General features: G+C 37.3%; 1 protein-coding gene and 1 long non-coding RNA gene across 2 annotated transcripts; both read right to left on the reverse strand.

Moving 5' to 3' along the window:
* Positions 1-652: 652 nt before the first annotated feature.
* Positions 653-13,077, reverse strand: LOC135082787 (uncharacterized). The gene is made up of 4 exons (XR_010259481.1): positions 12,947-13,077; positions 7,405-7,485; positions 1,211-1,265; positions 653-726 (listed from the first exon to the last, which is right to left on the reverse strand). It is a non-coding gene; the product is annotated as an uncharacterized LOC135082787 (long non-coding RNA).
* A 1,837-nt stretch (positions 13,078-14,914) lies between these two features.
* Positions 14,915-22,283, reverse strand: LOC135083064 (uncharacterized). Its single transcript, XM_063977828.1, has 6 exons — positions 21,708-22,283; positions 21,424-21,627; positions 21,040-21,233; positions 20,254-20,455; positions 15,869-15,967; positions 14,915-15,082 (listed from the first exon to the last, which is right to left on the reverse strand). The coding sequence occupies exons 1-6, from the start codon at positions 21,858-21,860 to the stop codon at positions 14,915-14,917; spliced, it is 1,020 nt and encodes a 339-aa protein (XP_063833898.1). The 5' UTR covers positions 21,861-22,283.
* Positions 22,284-22,531: the final 248 nt, after the last annotated feature.

The following is a 22,531-nucleotide window of genomic DNA, read 5'->3' on the forward strand; positions in this document are numbered from 1 at the left end:
GAGTTTCTGTCGGAGGATTTATTGCTTTTGTAGCAAACGCCAAAAGGCCGGTTGATTTTGAAAGTGCTTGTGCTGTTAAGGCTTGGTCTGTCGTCAGTTTCGCTGACCTCTGTGACTGTGACCTCTGTGACTGTTGAGAGCTCTGGTAAAGCGCACACATGCACCGCTTCTTTATCGAATTTATACTGCGGGAGTGATGCTAGTTTTTCATAAAGCTGAAAAATAGGTTTGTGTCAGAACATAATAATTTATACCTACTTAGGAACAATGCTTAGAAATTTTTTCCGTGTAAACCTTGCCTAAAAAATTCAAAATGAAATGCTCATACTACGTATACTATGTCAGAAAACCACAGTGTAAAATTTAACATACCTAAAAAGACGCATTTAAATTAGAAGCATATTATGACATAATTATGTACCAAAACCACATCATGATACAATGTGCAAGTGCATGCCTCTGCTTTTAATTTAAATTCGTTTTTATAGGTATTTTACATTTTACCCTACATTGTAACATTATGAGGTTTTTTGTCATATTTATAGTTTTCAAATAACTTGACACAGTGCATTTTTGTTAAATACCCATAAAGCATAAAGTATACAGTAATAAATAGCTTAATTTATTTAGTTTTAGAAAAAATCAAAGATACCTGTGCTAAAGAAGAAGTTGACGCAGTGGAAGGCGACTGCCATGCCGTCGGGTGTCTGGATCGTACCATATACCCTAAAAATATTTTATGGTATTTCCAAATGTTTGTTTACTTATGAACGCAAAAGTTTTGGTGTGAATGTTTGTGATCTTTACAAAAGCAGGCGTTTGAAGGCCCAGAAAATTGAATCTTTTCCAATTTTAAAACTTTTTTATAGTAAATAATTATAGCTGATTTTGTACTTTTTAAAGCCTTATTGCAGTAGTTACTACTTGGGAATCTCGACGCATATTTAATACTAGCTTTCCGCCTGCGGCTTCGCCCGCGTGGAATTTTGTCTGTCACATAAAAACTTTATCGCGCGTATCCCTATTTCAAATACCGGGGATAAAAACTATTCTATGTCCTTTCCCGGGACTCAAACTATCTCTACGCTAAATTTCATCAGAATCGGTTCAGTGGTTTAGGCGTGAAAACAGACAGACAGAGTTACTTTCGCATTTATAATATTAGTATAGATAACATTGCAGTTAAAAAATGTATAAACATCGTTCGTACCTGATCGTTTACGCTTCTGAACTTCGATGGGATGAGAGAACCGAGTGTCTTCCTCCTAAAATAACAATACAAAATAAACAACAACAAGGTTAGAACTTACAAAAAACACAACAATGTCATTTTGCAAAAATGACGAAGTACCCACATATTAAGGTGTATTTTATTAAAAGTAATATTAACAAAAACAACGCCATCTGTTATGATGACGCAGAATCGAGTCCCGTTTGTATTTTTTACCCCCTTTAGAAAAAGTAACATTCATGTCAGTTTTAATTCTGAATTAGTTTCGCTTCAACTGTTTTAGTTCGTGAAGCGATCGCGAAAATACCTAAGGTCAATGCGGGGAAGTCCGTCAGAGGGGTAACCACGTATACCCTTACGTAAGGTTCATTTTTGAACAGATACGTTTATAACAGTTAGTTCGATAAAACAGCACGAAATTTTCGTTCAAACTATACAACACAGATGGCGCTAGGTGGTCTTTTCAAGCAATAAAAATCGTCACAACTTTTAGTTTGGTTGTCACGTTGAAGAAGAGTGAGGCGTTTTGTGTTCAAAGTGAAAAAAATAATTCAAAACCAAGCGTTTTTTGAAAGGAAAGCTGGTAAGTGTTTAGCTAATATTACTAACTGTCGATTTGTGAAGTTTAGTTTGATTTTCAACGTTAATTTAAAGTAATATTCCTAGTGATCAGATTCTAACCTCTAAATTCAATATTGGGGGAAGTTCGTACAGTCTGTAAGGGAAAGTCCGGCATATGCCGGTGTTGCCCCTTGATCAGATGTCGTAAACCTTTTGGTGTACCGAACTGTAGTTGCATAATCGAAATATTTTTATGTAATATTAGGTACTAAACGTCTTTGAAATCGTCAGAACATTTGCGTAACTAAAATTTTATTTTATTGCAATTGTGGTGTATGTCAGTTAAATATTTTATAGTAAGTATATTTTCAACAAAAGTCAACTTATAAATTTATTTCTAGGTACAAATGTAAAACGAAAATGGTGCGGCATTATAAAAGAAAGACAGATAAAGCTTCTTATTCAAAAGAAAAGTTACAAGATGCCGTGCGTGCTGTTAGAAACGGAGAGTTAAGTGGATACAAGGCAGCCCAAATTTATAACATACCGAGAATGACGATTATGGACCATGTCAATAAGAAAAGAGTAAAATCTAATACTCTCGGAAGATGCACAGCTCTTTCTCGAGAAACCGAACATAAACTAGCATCATATCTGCATACAATGGAACGTTACGGATTTGGATTGAGCAGACAAGAGGTGTTAGAAATGGTTGGGTTGGTCATTACGTGACTTTGAATGGAATACCAACACCATTCAAGAATGGGAAGCCAGGTGATGACTGGTTCAGGGCATTTAAAGAACGTAATAATTTATCTGTTAAAAAACCACAAGCTGTTGAGTACGCTCGAAAAAAAGCTGTGGATCCTTTCATCATCTACCCATATTTTGACTTACTTAAAAAAACAATTGAAGAATTGGGTTTGAATGACAAGCCAAGTGCTATTTGGAATCTGGATGAGACAAGCTTTTCAAAAGATCCGTCGAAAACCAAAATAGTTGGCCGTAAAGGCCACGCAGCAACTAGACTGATTGCCAGTCCTGGCAAAGATAACACTACAGTTCTCCTAGCTGCAAATGCGGTTGGAGAAAAATTACCACCTCTAATAATCTTCAAAGGAAAAAACGTGTGGGACTCCTGGACTTCTCCTCATGCATATCCGAATACAACATATGCTGCAACAACAAATGGCTGGATGGAATCGGAGGTATTTGAAAATTTTTTCAAAAAGTCTTTTATACCCGCTCTCGGCAAGCAACGCCCAGTATTGCTTATATATGATGGGCACTCAACACACGTTGGACTCAACATAATTGAAGAGGCAAGTAAAGAAAACGTGACAATTCTTAAATTGCCAGCTCATACGAGCCACGTGCTGCAACCGTTAGACGTAGCCGTAATGAAATCTTTTAAAGATCGCTGGGACCCCTTATTGGTCAAATGGCAAAGATTAAATATCGGAGTACCTCTCCCAAAAAGTGAGTTTTCTCGTTTGATTGGCATAGTATGGACCCAAATAGACCCGGTTGTTTTGCGCCATGGCTTTCAAAAAGCTGGCATTTACCCACTGAATCAAGACGTTGTTCAAGAGCATCAATTCGATAGTCTGAAGTTAAAAAAATGGAAGGAATCCAGTCAAAATTCAAATTCACAGACAAATATTGACCATGAAATTGTCTTGTCTGGTCGAGATCCTTCTGAAAAGAACCCAGGAAGCTTATTATCTATAGTTCTCGATTTTATCAACAAAAAAAATGTATCGATTGGCTCTACTTGCAAGATGACTGATGATAAAAACCATCAAATTAATGCAACCAACCACCCGTCAGCAATCAGTGTCATCAGTTTTGAAGAGTTACTATTAAGTAAAGTGAAAAAAGGCGACGCTACGAAAGTAACACGACGGAAAGTAGCACCCGGAGCTGAGGTCATTACGCATACTGATGTGATTCTGCGAAAGAGATCAGAACAAACAAAGAATGAAAAAACAAATAATAACTCACACACAGGTAAATTGCCACCAATACCTTCTACCAGCTCTTGTAACGTAACGTCTTTGGGTCAAATTTCAAGAAATGCAAGTCAGGCTAGACCTTTTACCATGAAAACACCGGATGATATTCCCAAATGTTTAAAAGATAAAAGAAAAGATGCAAATAAAATTCAGATTTTATCTAACATCCTCATCGCGAAATCCACTGAGACCAATTTTGAAAATAAAGCTACTGTGAAACCTGGAACTTCTGGAACAAATTCAGATAACGCAAGCAAACGCAAAACTAGTAGGTCCTCGACAAAAAGTTTTGGAAAAGAAAACAAATTTTGTACTAAACCTCGTACAAACACTGCGTCTTTTAAAGCTGAAAAACCTTTCAAGTTGCTTAGAAAAAAGCAAATTGCACCATCCTCTCATAGTTCAACAACTAGCGTTTCAGGTTCTATGAGTAGCCACAGCGATTCTGATATAATAGATGCTGTTTCAGAATCTTCTTCATCTGATGAAGAATTGGTATACAACACCGGTGATCATGTATTAGTGCGATATGACACCAAAACGAAGTGGACATATTATGTAGGAATTATTGAAAAAATTTTGTCGCATAATAAAAATCTTACGTATTGTGTTCGATTTTATAAAACTATAAAAAAACCAACATTAATTTTTAAGTGGACAAAGAAAATTGATCGAGATGAAGTTCCTGAAAATTTAATTGTAAAAAAAGTAGAATTAGTATCAGTCTTGTCAAAATCAAATAATGAGTTTATGCTACGCAATCAAGATGATGCAGTAGTCTATTTTTGATGGGATTCTTTATTCAATCCGAATCAAAAATCGTCCGTCAACTGTCAAATTACAATAATTATGTTTTTGGGCAAAATATCTACAGTTTTCGAATTATTAATAATTTAATCATGTTTATAAAACTATTTTATATAATATTCAAGTGTATAAAAGCATTAAAAGAACATGGATATTTGATCGAAAACCAATTGAAATTTGACAGTTGGCGGACGGATTTATATTGGGATTGATAACACGTTCATAAGATGACTTATGAAGGTGTTATCAATCCCAAACAAAGACACAAAAAAAAAGTTGAACATTTATATGTTCAACTTTTCTTTTTGTGTCTTTACTACTTACTCTATGGGCCGACTTTTCAATCGTCAGATAACTTTTAACTGAAGAATAAACTTGTCATTTTGACATAATTTTCCATACTGAAACTGTCATTGTGCCAAACTTATTCTTCAGTTAAAAGTTATCCGACGATTGAAAAACCAGCCCTGTCTTTTTTAACCTAATTAATTATTATATGTGATAATAAGCTGCCAAAAAGAAAGTATTAAGAATTAATAAGCTTTCCGATCATTATGGTTATTATAATAAATTTGTTTATTTTTTGTTATAAATTCCTGTGCTCGGGGGTGATAATAAATGACTAATTATATTAACAATTAAAAGTAATTATTTGTGTAAGTACAAAGAATTAAGTTAAAAATTAATAGGCTTTCCGATCATTATGGTTATTATTATAATAAAGTTTATTTTTTGTTATAAATTCCTGTTCTCGGGGGTGATAATAAATGACTGATTATATTAACAAAAAAGTAATTAATTGTATAAGTACAAAGAATTAAGTTAAGAATTAATAAGCTTTCCGATCATTATGGTTATTATAATAAATTTGTTTATTTTTTTTTATAAATTCCTGTTCTCGGGGGTGATAATAAATGACTGATTATATTAACAATTAAAAGTAATTAATTGTGTAAGTACAAAGAATTAAGTTAAGAATTAATAGGCTTTCCGATCATTATGGTTATTATTATAATAAAGTTTATTTTTTGTTATAAATTCCTGTTCTCGGGGGTGATAATAAATGACTGATTATATTAACAAAAAAGTAATTAATTGTATAAGTACAAAGAATTAAGTTAAGAATTAATAAGCTTTCCGATAATTATGGTTATTATAATATATTGTTTATTTTTGGTTATAAATTCCTGTTCTCGGGGGTGATAATAAATGACTGATTATATTAACAATTAAAAGTAATTAATTGTGTAAGTACAAAGAATTAAGTTAAGAATTAATAGGATTTTCGATCATTATGGTTATTATTATAATAAAGTTTATTTTTTGTTATAAATTCCTGTTCTCGGGGGTGATAATAAATGACTGATTATATTAACAAAAAAGTAATTAATTGTATAAGTACAAAGAATTAAGTTAAGAATTAATACGCTTTCCGATAATTATGGTTATTATAATATATTGTTTATTTTTGGTTATAAATTCCTGTTCTCGGGGGTGATAATAAATGACTGATTATATTAACAATTAAAAGTAATTAATTGTGTAAGTTCAAAGAATTAAGTTAAGAATTAATAGGCTTTTCGATCATTATGGTTATTATTATAATAAAGTTTATTTTTTGTTATAAATTCCTGTTCTCGGGGGTGATAATAAATGACTGATTATATTAATAATTAAATTAAAAGTAATTGTATAAGTACAAAGAATTAAGAATTATCTAAAGAAGAATTATCTACACTAGAATGAGAAATTACTGTACTTCACATCGTTGAGTCATAATTTTCCATCTTGTTGCACCTTAAAGTGTAATACTATTGCTCAGTGGCTTCAGAAGTGGCAGTTAAAGATGATAAATAATTATTTTATTAATAAAACTATTTAAGCCTTAAGGTTTATGTGATTATTGCATTGTCTTGTTTTTTTTTTTAATAAATAATTTGTATGCATCATAAAATATTGTTTTACTCGGTACATTTATTTATGTCTATTTATAGGCTGACAACCCCTGACCTTAAAAGTATGACGGACTTGCCTCACTTTACAATTACAGCGATATAAAACACGATTGCAATCTTGTATCTTAGGCGTTAAGGTTCACATTTAACTGACATTTATATTCAAATCGATTTCAAATACGCATATACATTAATCTTTAGAATGAAAGATTATAAATGTAGTCGACGGACTTACCCCAAAAGCATGGGGAAGTCCGTCTATACGCCATGTTTTAAAAAAATGCTTTTCTTTATAAAAATAAGCGCAGCAAATTTGATTAAATCATATCATATTATATAATACAGCACATGTTCTCCATTTCTTTTAATCAAAATGAAATTAGGATTAATATCAAAGTATAAATATGGTTGTTTTATGAATTCTCAATAAAGTATGCCGGACTTCCCCGCATTGACCTTAAATGTCTTTTTTTTTGAAGCGATAAGAGTCAATGACAGAACGGAAGAACAAAACACAAATAAATAAATGTCCTTGGACATTTTACACTACGCTTCTATGTGCTTCTAGTCCCAAACTAAGCAAAGCTTGTACTATGGGCACTAGACAACGGACAAAAACATACTTAAATACTTTTTTTTTGTAAATAATACATTACAATACATAGTAACACCCATCACAGAAATTAAAATTCATCATTTCAATTTCTGCCCGGCCGGGAATCGAACCCGGGACCTCTCGGCATAGTAGTCCGTTCTGAACCACTACACCAAACGGCCGACACGAATTAATAATACATATATGTACCCAGTTTAGTAAAATATCAAAAGTATCTACCAAACTACTGGCAAGTTTTCTGCTGCTTTCATATTTTTCTTGCGGCGACAAGGATGTGGGCTTATTCAAATCTAGTAGCATCTGTAAAAAAGTAATTAAATTGAACAAAGGTAGGTGAGTGACGTCATACCTTCCTATGATCTTCGCTAAAACATAAACGATGGAAATACAACATCAAACTTATTTATTGAAGACTAGCTTCTGCCCGCGGCTTCACCCGCGTGAAATTTAGTCTGTCACAGATCGTCATAATATAGCCTTTACGTTATTCTGGGTTATCTATACATATAATAAATCTGTAGAGAGGTCGATTCTGTACATGAAATATATTTTCAAAATAAGTAGGTATTAGGGGGTGATTAGTGATCGATACTGATGCCAAAAATGCAATCAGTAAAATTTTTGTCTGTCTGTCTGTCTGTATGTTCCTTATAGAAACAAAAACTACTAAACGGATTTTAACGAAACTTGGTACAATTATTCTTCGTACTCCTGGGCAGGTTATAGTGTACTTAGGAATTCCCACGGGAATTAGCGGGAAAATCCTTTTGTATGAAAAATCTAAACCGCTTAAGTTAGACGCTTGAAATTTGGCATGCAGGTATCTTAGTAAACTTAAAGCTTAGTTACAACAGGATATTGCAAAATTCCCACGGGAACGGGAGTTAGCATGAAAAAACATTTGTATGAAAAAATCTAAACCGCGTAAGATAGATGAAGGGGGTAAAACGGGATCCACACGTACGAAGTCGCGGGCGGCCCCGCTAGTAAACAATAATACTGTAAAGTTTCACCAAAATCCGTTCAGTAGTTTTTGCGCGAAAGAGTAACAAACATCCAGACATCCAAACTTTCGCATTTATAAATATTAGTAAGATAGCTTGTGTCCGCGGCTTCGCTTTAGTTGATAGTCGTATAATTTATAGTAAATTAGCTGTAACTAAAAGTTAATGGATACTGGAAATTTCAATGGCGATAATAAAATATTATTGCGAACAAAAAAAAAACATCATTTAAATTTATCATCGCATTATTTTTAGCCAATCATAAGACTGATAATTCTTATTTCTAAGTAATTACATGACTCATTGATAAATTATGGGAATCTTTATTGATGTCATCGCACTGAAATACATTTTGATAGCACATAAGATACAATAATAAATAATTCTGATTGATAAAACTACACTTAAGTATTCATCTACACTCAAGAATAGTTTTTTACCCCACTATACGTTTTTTACTTAAGCGTGTCCCAATAATAAGGTTCGATTTCCACCAAAGCCGAGGGGAGAGGTGTGTTTAATCAAACTAGGGCCCCGATTACGCTGAAAATTTTCATCTTCAACGTGCCCGGACGACGAACCAACATCAGCTGTTTTGACAAATCCATATCACGGTGTCGTTTTGACAGCTAGTTGAAACGAAGCATAGACGTAAACGTAGGTAAAGCTAAATATCTCATGTGACAATGAAAATACTAGGAAGGTACGTCCATTATCAGCTCAGCTCAGCTGGAATGAAAAACGGAGCGCAACTGGAGAAGAAGCGCGTATGTATTGGAGACGTAAAAAATTTGCGTAATCGGGGCATAGGTATAGATCAGTCTTTAACAAAGTGGGCGATAACGCCCCCTTGTGGGCGCTGCAGGCTTAAAGGGGGGCGGTAAGAGACCCAGAAAAAAATTCGGGACGTTGTGTAGAGGCTTGGGAGGCGTCACCTACTAGGAGGACTCTTAGACATCGACTGAGCTCGACTCTTGACTACAAAAATGGGGGGCGCTAAAAATGATTTATTCTTAAAGTGGGCAGTAGACTAAATAAGTTTGGGAACCACTGGTATAGATCGTTTCACGAAGACGCGCCCTACTAATTTTTGGTTGAGGGAAGCGCGGGGTGCGGGGAGTTTGATCCGAGCAATCCGAGCGTCATTATTGTAGTGTGCGTGTCATTACGCATAGGCACAACATTATCTACATAATTATTTGGAATTTGGACAGAGCATAATCAATGCGACAGATCTAAACAGTTGCTACCTTCTTTCGCATATTTTCGCTAACTAAATCACACCAAATCACACCATATTTGATTATTTTGATCGAAGACAATGATTGTATTTTTATCTTGAAAACAATCAATCAATCCTATATCGCATAATGTCGCTTTAACAAAGGACATTGTCAGAAACCGCCTTAGATTCCTAGACACAGCAGTAAAGTATCAAAATTAATCTCTTACTTTTTGAATACTTAAATATTAATTAGATTGTAACGGACACTTGAGGATTAGAAAATGAAATAATAAAAGTCTTTTATATGTATTCCATAATACTATGACGACATCCGGACATTTTAGGGCGTGGCCTGCTCCATATCCTATGAAGTTCCATAATTTGTGTCGATAAAATCTATGTAAAATCGGCACAAGGCAATGCCGTACTTCATTGTTAGGAATCCACGTAATAGTGATGTTGATTGCGGTCATCATAGACAATAAGATACCGATCTTGTAAATAAAATAAATCGTCCAAATTGCTACAGTATGACTAGATTTTAATTAAAAGTTAAAAATATATTGCACGATACTACAAGAAGCTATCTAATGTGTCCAACTGGTCGAAGGTCATGAATAAAATAAAAAGAATTGTGATCATAACACTGATATAGACAATGACAACAATATGGGATCATATTTAATATATCTGTAACAGTTTCAAAATCCGATGAAAAATCCAATGCCGCTTAAAGTGAGAGAAATGTCTAAAGTTCTAATAGAATTGAAAGTTTTATTCGCTCAAAATGCTTATAACAATAATTGGTAATACATTTCAAATATTAAGTACCTTTATAATGTATCGATAGAACCAAAATGATGTCCTCTCAGCTTGGAAAGGGAAAACCCAGGATTGGGGGAGCGCTCCAGGCAATTTTCAGAACATTTCATAGGTAGTAGTAAATAATATTTATTTTATTATTAAAATTGAATATTTTGATATTGATAAAATTGAATATATCTTTCGATTCAAATACCGAATATTTTTCAATCGATAATAATTATCGAGAATTGTTAATAATATTCAATTAAAAGTTGTTCAATCCCTAGTCATGCATATGTTATAGTCAAACCTCGAAGTTCCGACACTCCTAGGTTTGACTAGTCAATCCTCAGGTCTGACTAGAAGTCTTAGTCAAAGCCCAAACATTACGGCCTTTGACTAAATAATGTTAGTCAAACCTAGGAGTAACTAATTTGGTCAGGCAAAGGTTGAAACTCAATTTAATGAAATCGGGGTTTGACTAGTCAAACCTCAATTAAGACTTTAAACTGAACTATACTTCATTCTGATCTTGAACTTATTAAGGCGTAACGGTCGGTTTTCACGCGCACGCGCAGCTGTCTCTTTAGGTGAAGGTACGAGTAACTAAACTTATTTACTGAGGTTGTTTGTCAGTGTTTCTAGATCGATCTTGAAATTACTAATTTTTAGGGTTCTGTTACCTTAAATTAAAGGATAAAGAGTTAAAACGCGACCCTTAGCGACAACCTTTAGCGAAGTCATAGTAGACTTCGCTAAAGGTTGTCTGTCACCAAGCTCGTATCTCATGAATCATTCTCAAAATATTTAGTTTTTTATTCACCTTAAAAATAAATAGTTTTAGTTATAATCTTGCTGTGTACCTACTTGCATCGAATAAATATTTTTCTTTCTTTCTTTCTAAATATTTAAGAGGGGCTCCCATACAGCAAACGTGACTTGTTGCAGTTTTCTACTCGATATTAAAACGTAAACAGGTGAACCCTTGAAATATTCACATAATATTTACCTAGTTGCATATCTATTTTAAAAATAAATCATAAAATTAAAATAAAATAAATATTTATGGGGGGCTCCCATACAACAACAAAGTCTCACGGAACCCTTCGTGAGCGAATCCGACTCGCACTTGGCCGGTTTTCTATTTGCCGTCTACTTTTGACCGAGTCTGCCAGTCGTTTCTAGGATTGACTAGGCAAAGCCCGAAACAGATTATTTTAGTTTCGACGTTTGACTGAACAGTTTAGGCACTTCTAGGTTTGACTTAGTCAAAGGCCGAAATAAGAATTCACTTCGGGGTTTGCCTGAAGGCCTTGGTCAAACCTAGGATAGACCAGTCATTCCGCGAAGAGACTTCACATCGACCTTTGACTATGACACATAGACTAAGACGGTAACCATGGAGATAGTTAGTTTGGTAAGTCACGTGTTAAATGTCAAGAGTGGAAAGTAAACATAGGATTCATGTTATTTATTTACGTGCAAAATGTAAGTAAGTAAATCATAAAAGTGGAACGCCGAGCTATTTTCAAAACCCGTCCAATATTATAATACAATTTGGCTGCGACAACTACAATACAGAACATCTCCCAAATCGATGTGCATAAAATAATATAATACAATACTAGTAAGTAAGAGGTTATGATAACAATATTGCTATCAATAAGTTTATAGAATTGGTCCGCCAGGAATAATTGTTCTTACATAAAGATTTGTGTCATTTAGAACCTAGAAAGTATTTTTTCGGCACTGTTGATCTAACGGCGAACAATGTATGGAGAACGAACATTGTCCTTTGGATCTTAACACGCATACACAAACCACAAATTCCTTAAAAATACAAATTTTAATAATCATCACCTCATGTCGGCATAGGTACCTACATAAGGTACAGTCAAATAAATCGTGACACCCAAAGAGGCCAAAATGTTGAAAACACACCCTTATTCCAGTTGTAATAAAGACGTGTTGCGAACTTTTTGGCTTCTTTGAGTGTCACGAATTATTTAACGCTGACTGTACTGACATAATCATCGATAAACAAAGACGGTAGCAAATCAAGCGAAACACTGTGGCATCGTTATATCTTTTGTACATACCTACTAAAGTCTGGTCACGGAGCACGTAGAATTTTGTTCAATGACCCCAAGCTACCTATCCTTATCGCTCGCGCGTAATTATATTGCTGTCGCGACTGTGCGACGGGCGGCCGCAGTGAGTGTGCGAGCGCAACAGCAATATAATTACGCGCGAGCGATACAGATGTGTAGCTTGAACAAAATTCTACGTGCTCAGGGACCGGACCATACTGGAAATTTTCAGTGTCCAAATTTTTAGGAGCGACTCAGAATCAGTAACTTAATCGATTTACGTAAAGAAAACTTTTTTCTTTCATATTTAATTATTTTTATCCGCTGTGCACGCTTTCAAAATTGGCTCACGTGGATAATTTGCTTCGTTCATAGAAAAAAACCGTACACACAGTTAACTACAAAGCATTTAGACGTAATGGTACGCGAAAAAAAGCCTTAACTTTTAAAAATTAAGATATGGGCACCCGCGAATTATACTTCCAACAATTTTTTTTGCGAAAAATACCGCGATTAAGAATAATTAAGGTAAAGTTGTATTGTTAAATTGTTCTATGAGCTTATTAAAAAAAGTTGATACTTATTACACAATCAACCTGTATTTAAAAATAACAGTAGGTACCTATACAATAACGTACCTGATACTTGTGACCGAAGATATCGCGAAGTGCCCGGTCGATTTGTCGCAAGTCTGTGTGCGAACTGACGACTACCTTCACTTCGCAGCTGTCGCCGATCTCAACCCCAGACGGACTGAGCCGAGGGGGATGTGTTGTGTGTACCAGTAACGTTAGTTCTGATGCATCCCTGAAACAAAAGGTTACAATGATGCCAGGAGTCACGTTTGATGCTCCAGGATTAGCAGAATCGTGTTCAGGCACCAGTGAAATGGGCTATAATGGGCCGCTGCAAATCCTTGTATTAAAGGTTGACGCATAGTACAGGTGTAATGAGTTGAGTTGAAGACTAGCAGAACCCATCAAGGAAAGAATGAAGGTTCTGTTTTAGTGAAAAAATAAGATGTTCAGACTTTTAGTAGGAAGTGCTTAAATCTGTTGTTTCGTCTTTGATTGCGCGTGAACTTAACCGCGATACCGAATTGCACATCAGCTGGAATGAGAATGGAGCGTGACTGGAGTGTGGACTAGAGTTGAAACGCAAATGATTTGGAATTTGGAGGCATTACAAATTAGCGCAATCGGGGCCCTGGTTGGCTGCAATGCAGTGACGTCATGGACGAGTAGACATAGAGTGCAGTGACGTCAAGTCAAACATCGTTCTTATGACGGTTCCATTCGTTCTTTTTGGGGTTGAATGGCCTAATTCCAGCTGAAATCCATCTGCAATCTTTAACCATTACTTGGTAATCTACTCCTGACCTGGTGAGCTGCAGCGTGGTGACGTCACGCGCGTGCAGTATGAGGCTCTCGCACGCGGGCGCGTCGCGCGCGCACAGCGCGTCCACGAGCCGCGGGTCGAGCACGACGGACGCGCTGTCATAACGCGAGTTGAGGCCTAGTCTCTTAATGAGCGCACACCTATGGTCTCAGCAATGCTAATTCTATTGGCTCTGTGCACGATTACAGCGCCAACTAGCGTTCACAACTTTGTGGGCTCTGTCACATTGACATTTAGGTCGTATATTTGTGAAAAAATATCGAAATGAAAAAATAACAAATATTTTCGACTAATAAATTGTTGTGATACCACGATTTGGGTGGAAAAAAGGTTTTGAAATCATTTTGGTCATTCAAATCAAATGAGGTAAGTCCAAAAAGTGTGTTTAATTTTGATTGTGTCAGGGTTTGTTTACTTCATTTATAGTTGTAGTTTTACAGTAAAACAAAAAGAAAAAGCTACTTTAACGGTTTCATTATATAACAGTAAATATATTTAAATGTTCCTGTATCGCTGGTAATAAATTAAATATCGTTTTCAGATCGAAATGAGTATTGTTTTGAAGACCGGATTTGTGAGTGTTACAATATCAAATTCCAACCACAAACCGTATTTAAAGGAAACTTGTTGGTATTGGCTGGTCAAGTCCGAGATGTAGAAGAATTAAGAACAAAACAAGGGCAGAGTTCAATAATTCACGCTCTCATCATAAGGCAAACATCTGTGCACAACAACTACTGTGACTCATTTTTGTACTACCACGTTGTATAGTCTAGTTATTTCCAAATCGCTTTGCCATTGACAGATACATCGGATGACAGAGCTTACATTATTTCTACTTTTGAGCGCTGCGATAGATTATGTTACCCCCACCTAGTACTTCGCACCCAGCGAATATAAAGCCTGGTCCGTGAGCACGTAGAATCCCGTCCAATGACCCTAAGCTACCCATCCTTATCGCTCGCGCGTAATTATATTGCTGTCGCGACTGTGCGACGCGCGCCCGTAGTGAGTGTGCGAGCACGACAGCAACATAATTACGTGCGAGCGACAAGGATGGGCAGCTTGGGGTCATTGGACGGGATTCTACGTGCTCACGGACCAGGCTTTACCTAATTTTTAGTTACCTAAGATGAGTTCATCGACCTCCACCTCCAGCTGTGATAGTCTGACCGTCACGCGCAAAGCCAAGCGACTTTAGGAGGTTCTCACCTGGTGAGCTGCAGCGTGGTGACGTCACGCGCGTGCAGTATGAGGCTCTCGCACGCGGGCGCGTCGCGCGCGCACAGCGCGTCCACAAGCCGCGGGTCGAGCACGACAGACGCGCTGTCATAACGCGAGTTGAGATCCAACCATGTCTCTCTCTTCTCTGTGCCCTAAGAACAATAAACCATTTGGTGTAAAACCACAGAATAATAATAAGGTAAAACTATCACTGTCACGGGATTTTGCAACAAAAACACTTTTAAGGCTTCGGCAGACCAAACGCGGGGCAGTAGCAGCGCAGTTTGAATGCGGGCCCGCGCAAGTTGTAATACAAGAAACTCTTTGAAGTGTGTCACACGAAATTTGAACGCGGGCCCGCGCTCCAACCGCGCCGCACTGCAACTGCCGAACGACAAACCAGGCGGCGCGGGAGCGGAACAGAAGCGGCGCGAGCGCGGGCCCGCGCTGTTGTATTACTATGGCGGTCATATTAGCATGACACACCGGAGGCAGGGCGGTAACAGCGCCTTGAAAGCGGTTTTCGAATATTGAATTTTTTGACAAGCGCCCGCGTTGCCACTGCTTTGAAACTGCGTTGCCTTCAGTGTGCCTACTGCCGCGCTGCAACTGACCCGCACTGCTTCTGACCCGCGTTTGGTCTGTGGAAGCCTTTATAACGGTAAACAGATATTTACCCTCCCGACGTTTCAACTCGGTTGCACGAGTCGAGGCAGCTTAGTATTATTTTTAGGCCTTTTTGGAGTCAAGAAAATCATCCGACTGGTCCCGTTCAGATGAATGTAATTCTTAAACGCAATGGTGAACTTAAATGAATTTTTTACCAGTTTTGTGTGAAGAATTAAGCTACCTGCCCAATTTTTTTCAGATTTTTGTGATGGCTAGAAATATCCCATTCTCATTACTTTTTTAACCAAGTATCAACAAGAATGACTTACCGATAACACGGCCACAGAGCCCACGGTTATTTTGCGGCACAAAAACGACGTAACGAGACTGCCAGTAGCATTGAACGCGTTCAAAAAATCTCTGGCGTCCTGGAACAAAAATAATATGCAATGTTTATAGTTTTTAAAAATTTTACATATAAAACCTTTTTCTCAGATGGGACTTGAAATCAAGATTGTTTACTACTAAGCATTATGCTACAGTGGTATACGCCAGGGTGACCACAAGTTATGCGAGTTTTAAGTTATTCAGGACCAATTAATTTCTCTACACAACAGAAGGACTTGGACTAGAGCAGTCTTTCCTAAAGTGGGCGATAACGCCCCCTTGTGGGCGCTGCAGGCTTATAGGGGGGCGGTAAGAGACCCCGGAAAAAAATCGGGGCGTTGAGAGGCTTGGGAGGCGTTTTGTAATTTCATCTATTATGAGGTCTCTTAGACACCAACTGAGCACTCGACTCTTGACTACAAATTTAATGGGGGCGCTAAAAAAGAATTTATTCTCAAAGTGGGCAGTAGACAAAATAAGTTTGGGAACCGCTGGACTAGAGCTATGTTAATAAGATTTCGATCATCTTTTGGGTCACCGATTAGAAGATAGTTGATAGTACTCATTCATGAGCTATGATACCAATGGCACCCCCTTCCTCCCCCCTTATCATGGCATGTCAGGGGCCAAGTCCCCTGAAATATGACTCTAAATACGCTAATGATGACAGTTTTTGGAATAAGTTCATCAAAGGTGTTTCAGGAAAAGTTGCAACGCTTTCCTCCCGACCGCTTCTGCGGGAACCACCTAACAGCGGCCGCTTGCCTCACAGACGCGTCATGCTGCGGCAATACGGGACTATTCCCACCTCTCGTTCCCGCCACTGCAACTCCTGTGTAGCCAGGATCTACAGTTTGCCATAAAAACCCAACCAATGAAGGTCAAGTTTGTCCCGGGGGAAAGTTTAACTGTCATTGGACCCGCAACGAAATTAATCAGAAGAACATAGGAGGAGTTCGAAATCTCGCGGCAGTAGCCAGCAGAGTACCAACTTTTGACCTATATCACAGCTTAGACCTATCTTCTTCTCCTATGTTCTTCTGGTTAATTTCGTTGCGGGTCCAATGACAGTTTAACTTTCTCCAGGGAGAAACTTGACCTATATCTATTGGTTGGGTTTTTATGGCAAACTGTAGATCCTGGCTATACAGGAGTTGCAGTGGTGGAAAGTGGGAACGAGAGGTGGGAATAGTCCCGTACTTAGACCTATAATCTACTTTCATCATCATCATCATCATTTCAACCACAGGACGTCCACTAAGCTGCTGAACATAGGCCTCCCCCAATGACTTCCACAATCGCACGGTTGGTAGCGGCCTGCATCCAGCGTCTTCCTGCTACCTTTATCAGGTCGTCGGTTCACCTTGTGGGTGGACGTCGCACGCTCCCACTTTTTTACTTTAGTTGCGAATTATACCTTGAATCCTAGAGGCGGATTTGCCTATAATGCAGGGTGTGCGTTGCACACGGTTCTAGAGAGCGTCGTGCGCCACTGGCGCTCCCGAGTTTACTAGAGGGCACTAGGTTGATGATTGCACACGGGCGCTACATGGGATGGAGACGCCTCTATTGTACATTGGCTAAAGTCCGCTCTCACTCACTGCGGCCCACAGTGGTCTGAAAATGAAGCTCCCATACCATAGAAACTTAATGTCAGAAATTAATAAATAAAAATATGTATTGTGTTTAGTATACCTCCCTTTGTTTTACTAATATAGTATGAAGGGTATGAGTAGCTCCATGTGTGAGAAAAAAAATATTTTATTTTTTTTTGTATGGAAAAAAACACTTAAAGTGGATTTTTTTTAAACTGAATAGAACTGAAGGGCTGGTACTCACATGAGCTATTGCACCATACACGGCGATCAAGATGACATACAATTCTTGTGCCTTTGGGTGCCGCTTTGCATGTACCAAGCTTTGGAAATTTTGAATTTTCGGTAGGTGATTTTTCAAGTCTTTGATGTTTTTTTATGAAGTTATTAACCGCTTTCAATACGAGAATAGTATTTAAATTAATACTCATATAACTAGGAATATACTAAGGATATTTTTAAATATTTTTTATTTTGAAAATATAAAAAAATAAAACGTTTAATCATTGAATGAAGTAACCAACCAGTTGGTAACTGACATTGTTATTAGTTCATCATTTCAGCCATAGGACGTCCACTGCTGAACATAGGCCTCCCCCAATGCTTTCCATGTTGATCGATTGGCAGCGGCCTGCGTCCAGCGCTTCCCTGCTACCTTTACGATGTCGTCGGTCCACCTTGTAGGTGGACGTCCCACGCTGCGTTTTCCGGTACGCGGTATCCATTCCAGAACCTTTCTGCCCCATCGGCCGTTAGTTCTGCGTACTATGTGCCCTGCCCATTGCCACTTCAGCTTGCTAATCCGTCGGGCTATGTCAGCGACTTTGATTCGTTTACGGATCTCCTCATTTCTGATTCGATTTCGCAAAGAAACACCAAGTAGGTATAGCCCTCTCCATAGCACGCTGTGCAACTTTGAGCTTCTGTATAAGGCCTATAGTGAGAGGCCACGTTTCCCAGCCATAAGTTATCACTGGTAAAACACATTGGTTATACACTCTAATCTTCAGGCATTGACGTATTTTGGACGAAAAGATGTTGCGTAGTTTCCCGAACGCTGCCCAGCCGAGTTGGATTCGACGATTGACCTCCTTCTCAAATTGGACCTACCTAGCTGGATCGTTTCTCCGAGGTAGACATACTTGTCGACAATCTCGAGAATTGAGCTCCCAACTGAAACTGGGTAAGGCGCAACACGGACATTCGACATAAGTAAGCTTCGTTTTGTCCGTGTTCATCCTCAGACCTACCTGTAGGGTACCATATCGATTCTGCCATATCCACAATATCGTCGGCAAACCGAAGGTGAGTGATGTACTCGCCATTAACGATTCTGCCATATGCACAATATCGTCGGCAAACCGAAGGTGAGTGATGTACTCGCCATTAATGTTTATGCCGAATCCTTTCCATTCCAGGAGTGTTATTATATAACCTGCTAATGACGTTTTAATGAAAATAATAGAAATCAATATTGATTAAATAAAGAATTAAAAAAATCGAAATAGCTTCATTTGTTACTCATTAAGACTATCCTAAATTTTCGACTTCGACGGAGTTGTGCTTAAGTGGTGGGGGCCCCCGAAAGGGGCGTTTTTCGGTTTTACGGTTATATCGCGTAAAGGACTTAAAACAATAAAATCTTTTGTAGGAATTATTTCCGATTTCAAATGTAATTCTACTGGCCTATTAGGCAGTTCGATTTTTTAAGTTGTTTATTTAATCAATATTGATTTCTATTATTTTCTTTAAAAGTCATTAGCAGGTTAGTAACTACTAACAATGTCAGTTACCAACTGGTTGGTTACTTCATTCAATGATTAAACGTCTTGTTTTTGTATATTTTCAAAATAAAAAATATTTAAAAATATCCCTAGTATATTCCTAGTTATATGAGTATTAATTTACATACTATTCTCGTATTGAAAGCTGTTAATAACTTCATAAAATAACATCAAAGACTTGAAAAATCACCTACCGAAAATTCAAAATTTCCAAAGCTTAGTACATGCAAAGCGGCACCCAAAGGCACAAGAATTGTATGTCATCTTGATCGCCGTGTATGGTGCAATAGCTCATGTGAGTACCAGCCCTTCAGTTCCATTCAGTTTAAAAAAAATCCACTTTAAGTGTTTTTTTCCATACAAAAAAAATTAAAATATTTTTTTTCTCACACATGGAGCTACTCATACCCTTCATACTATATTAGTAAAACAAAGGGAGGTATACTTAACACAATGCATATTTTTATTTATTAATTTCTGACATTAAGTTTCTATGGTATGGGAGCTTCATTTTCAGACCACCGTGCGGCCGCCCGTCGCACAGTCGCAACAGTAATATAATTACGCGCGAGCGATAAGGATGGGTAGCTTGGGGTCATTGGACGAAATTTTATGTGCTCGGCGACCGGACTTCAGCACTTTGCTGTCACCAGAGTGACTATAAGTTATGAAAGTCTCAAGACACTCAAGTTGAGTGTTTCAGCTCAACTCAGCTTTTCTCTGAAGAATGGAAGAACTTGGGAGATATTAGGGAGTGAACATTATTTTCGATTAGGGATGTTATGGATATGTAGTTTCGGTTATAGATACGGTTACGGATATACCTAGGAATAATATTATTTCAGATATCCGAAAGTTTCGGTTACTACACTTGTATCAGTTCTACAAGTCCAAGTGGCACAGCTTTTGCTTACAAAAATAAAAACAAGATAACAACTAAAATCTTACCTGAAAGAAGTTCTGCCAAGGTCTCTCCAGGAACAGTTGCAACGCTTTCCTCCCGACGACTTCAGCCGGAAACCACCTAGAAGCGGCCGCTTGCCTCACAGACGCGTCATGCCGCGGTAATAGCCAGCGAAGCAATGCTTCTAACATACAGTACTGGGTGGGAAGGTGACCGCAGGAAGCCAGGAGAGAAGCTAGTTTGGTGCTAGAAAGATATTGTTAGCTTAGGCAGGTTTATGAACAGACAATGGCACATGAAGCTAAAGTCCGGTCACTAAGCAGATAGAATTTCGTCCAATGACCCCAAGCTACCCATCCTTATCACTCGCACGTAATAATATTGCTGTCGCGACTGTGCGACGGGCGGCCGCAGTGAGTGTGCGAGCGCAACAGCAACATAATTGCAATTACACGCGAGCGATAAGGATGGGTAGCTTGGGGTCATTGGACGAAATTCTATCTGCTCGACGACCGGACTTTAATCATTATCATAATGTATTATTTTTATGTGCTAATAAATAAATAATACTCAATACTCAATCATTTATTGCATCCATAATGTTACAGTACAGTATACAATCAGTGTAATAAAAATAAAGAAACTAATTTATTAAGTACTAAAAAAGTTTTTAGAAGTTAAAGCAATGATATTTATTATTGTTCATAGTTTGCAAAATACAACATGTTTAGACTCAATAAGAAAAACTATAGAAATTATTTTATCATTCATGGATTTTACAAAATTATATTTTTTATTTAATGAAACAATCAAAAGTGAATAATACTCACAAATACCCTTCGAAGTGAGTCCTCAATGCGAATCTTATCTCTCTACTAGACTCAGCGCAGCACAAATTGAGGGAGTATAAGATCTCACAGCGCTGGGCTGTATCTGGTTCGGAGCTGGTTGCCAGGTCCAGAAGACACTCGGCCGTGCCTTCCACAAGTATATCAGGCAGGCTCTTGTCTTTTACTCTCATGCTCTGTAAGTACAATCATAAACAGATAAATTTACATAATCAAAGATATGTAAACAAATAAAACATATAGCTATGTGGTACAGACGACAGCACATTATTGTTGCAAAATCGCTTCTATTACAAAGGACATAAGAGACAAAAAGAGAGAGAAAAAGATTGTCAGGGGGAGTTAAATAAGCTGAACTCTACTTACTTTTATGAACTTGAGAAGCGAATTCAAGAATGTCCACCAGTGATGACTGTGCTTTATGAGGTGTTTGCGCATAGCATCGAGCCAGTACTGCAACAGAGCCACCAGTTCTTTGCCAAGTAAACCCCATGTCTTAGACACTGGTTGTTCCACCATACGTTCAAACAAAATCAACGCCGCACCATTTCCCTCGCATTTGTTGAAGTACTACAAAGAAATATTTATTGAATATGAAGTTGTATTGTATGTTAAGTGGTTAAAATAAACAAATAGATCTTAAAACTTACTTCAATCTCCAAAGATCTAACTTTTTTGAGCAAGAGCACAGAAGACATGTTAAACTGGATTTTTAGGTTTTTGTGTGAGTTATTGACTATTTCCTGTGTAACGGAAATGTAGTCGTTCAAATTGCTCACATGTTTCAGCTTTGCGAGATCCATTTCTGGAAATTTTCACCGTGAAAAAATCTTTACGATCACCCGGATTCACCCGCGAAAATTTATAAATTGCCGTGCGTGATATTGCCATATTTAAAAAAAAGTTTTAACCCTCTTTTGTCTATGGTCCCAAAAGAGATGAGTTGACTTAACCCCTAATCAAATAGTTGAAGAAAAAGAAATCCATCATTGAACAAAATGTGAACTTAGCTAAATACGTAACCTAAATTGTGTAGATATTCCATTTTCCAATGAATAACAAAAATAATTTCAAACTTCTAACCAAATAAGAAGTAGAAAAAACTGTCATAATTATGTAATTCAATTAAATATAGCCTGCATGGCTAATCTTCTTACAAGAGGCAAGAGCTTCATCTAAAGCCAGGAAAAAATCTTATGTCATCTGCTGTCGTTACTTTATGAAAAATAATATTAATAAATCTCTGTAATGCACACCACAACAAGAATAAGAACTAAACCGACCAAGTGCGTGTCATGCCACGCGCAGTGTAGGGTTCCGTAGTTTTCCTTCGTTACCACAATATACTTTAGAAGTAAGGAATTACTTCATCTAAAGACACTTTTAATATTTTCTTCTAAGAATTTTTTATTAGGTATGAAATTGTATACCTAATGCAAGAGTAAAACGACTATTACTCTTAAACTAACTGATC

This window comes from Ostrinia nubilalis, chromosome 22, assembly GCF_963855985.1.
Source record: "Ostrinia nubilalis chromosome 22, ilOstNubi1.1, whole genome shotgun sequence".
Taxonomy (NCBI): domain Eukaryota; kingdom Metazoa; phylum Arthropoda; class Insecta; order Lepidoptera; family Crambidae; genus Ostrinia; species Ostrinia nubilalis.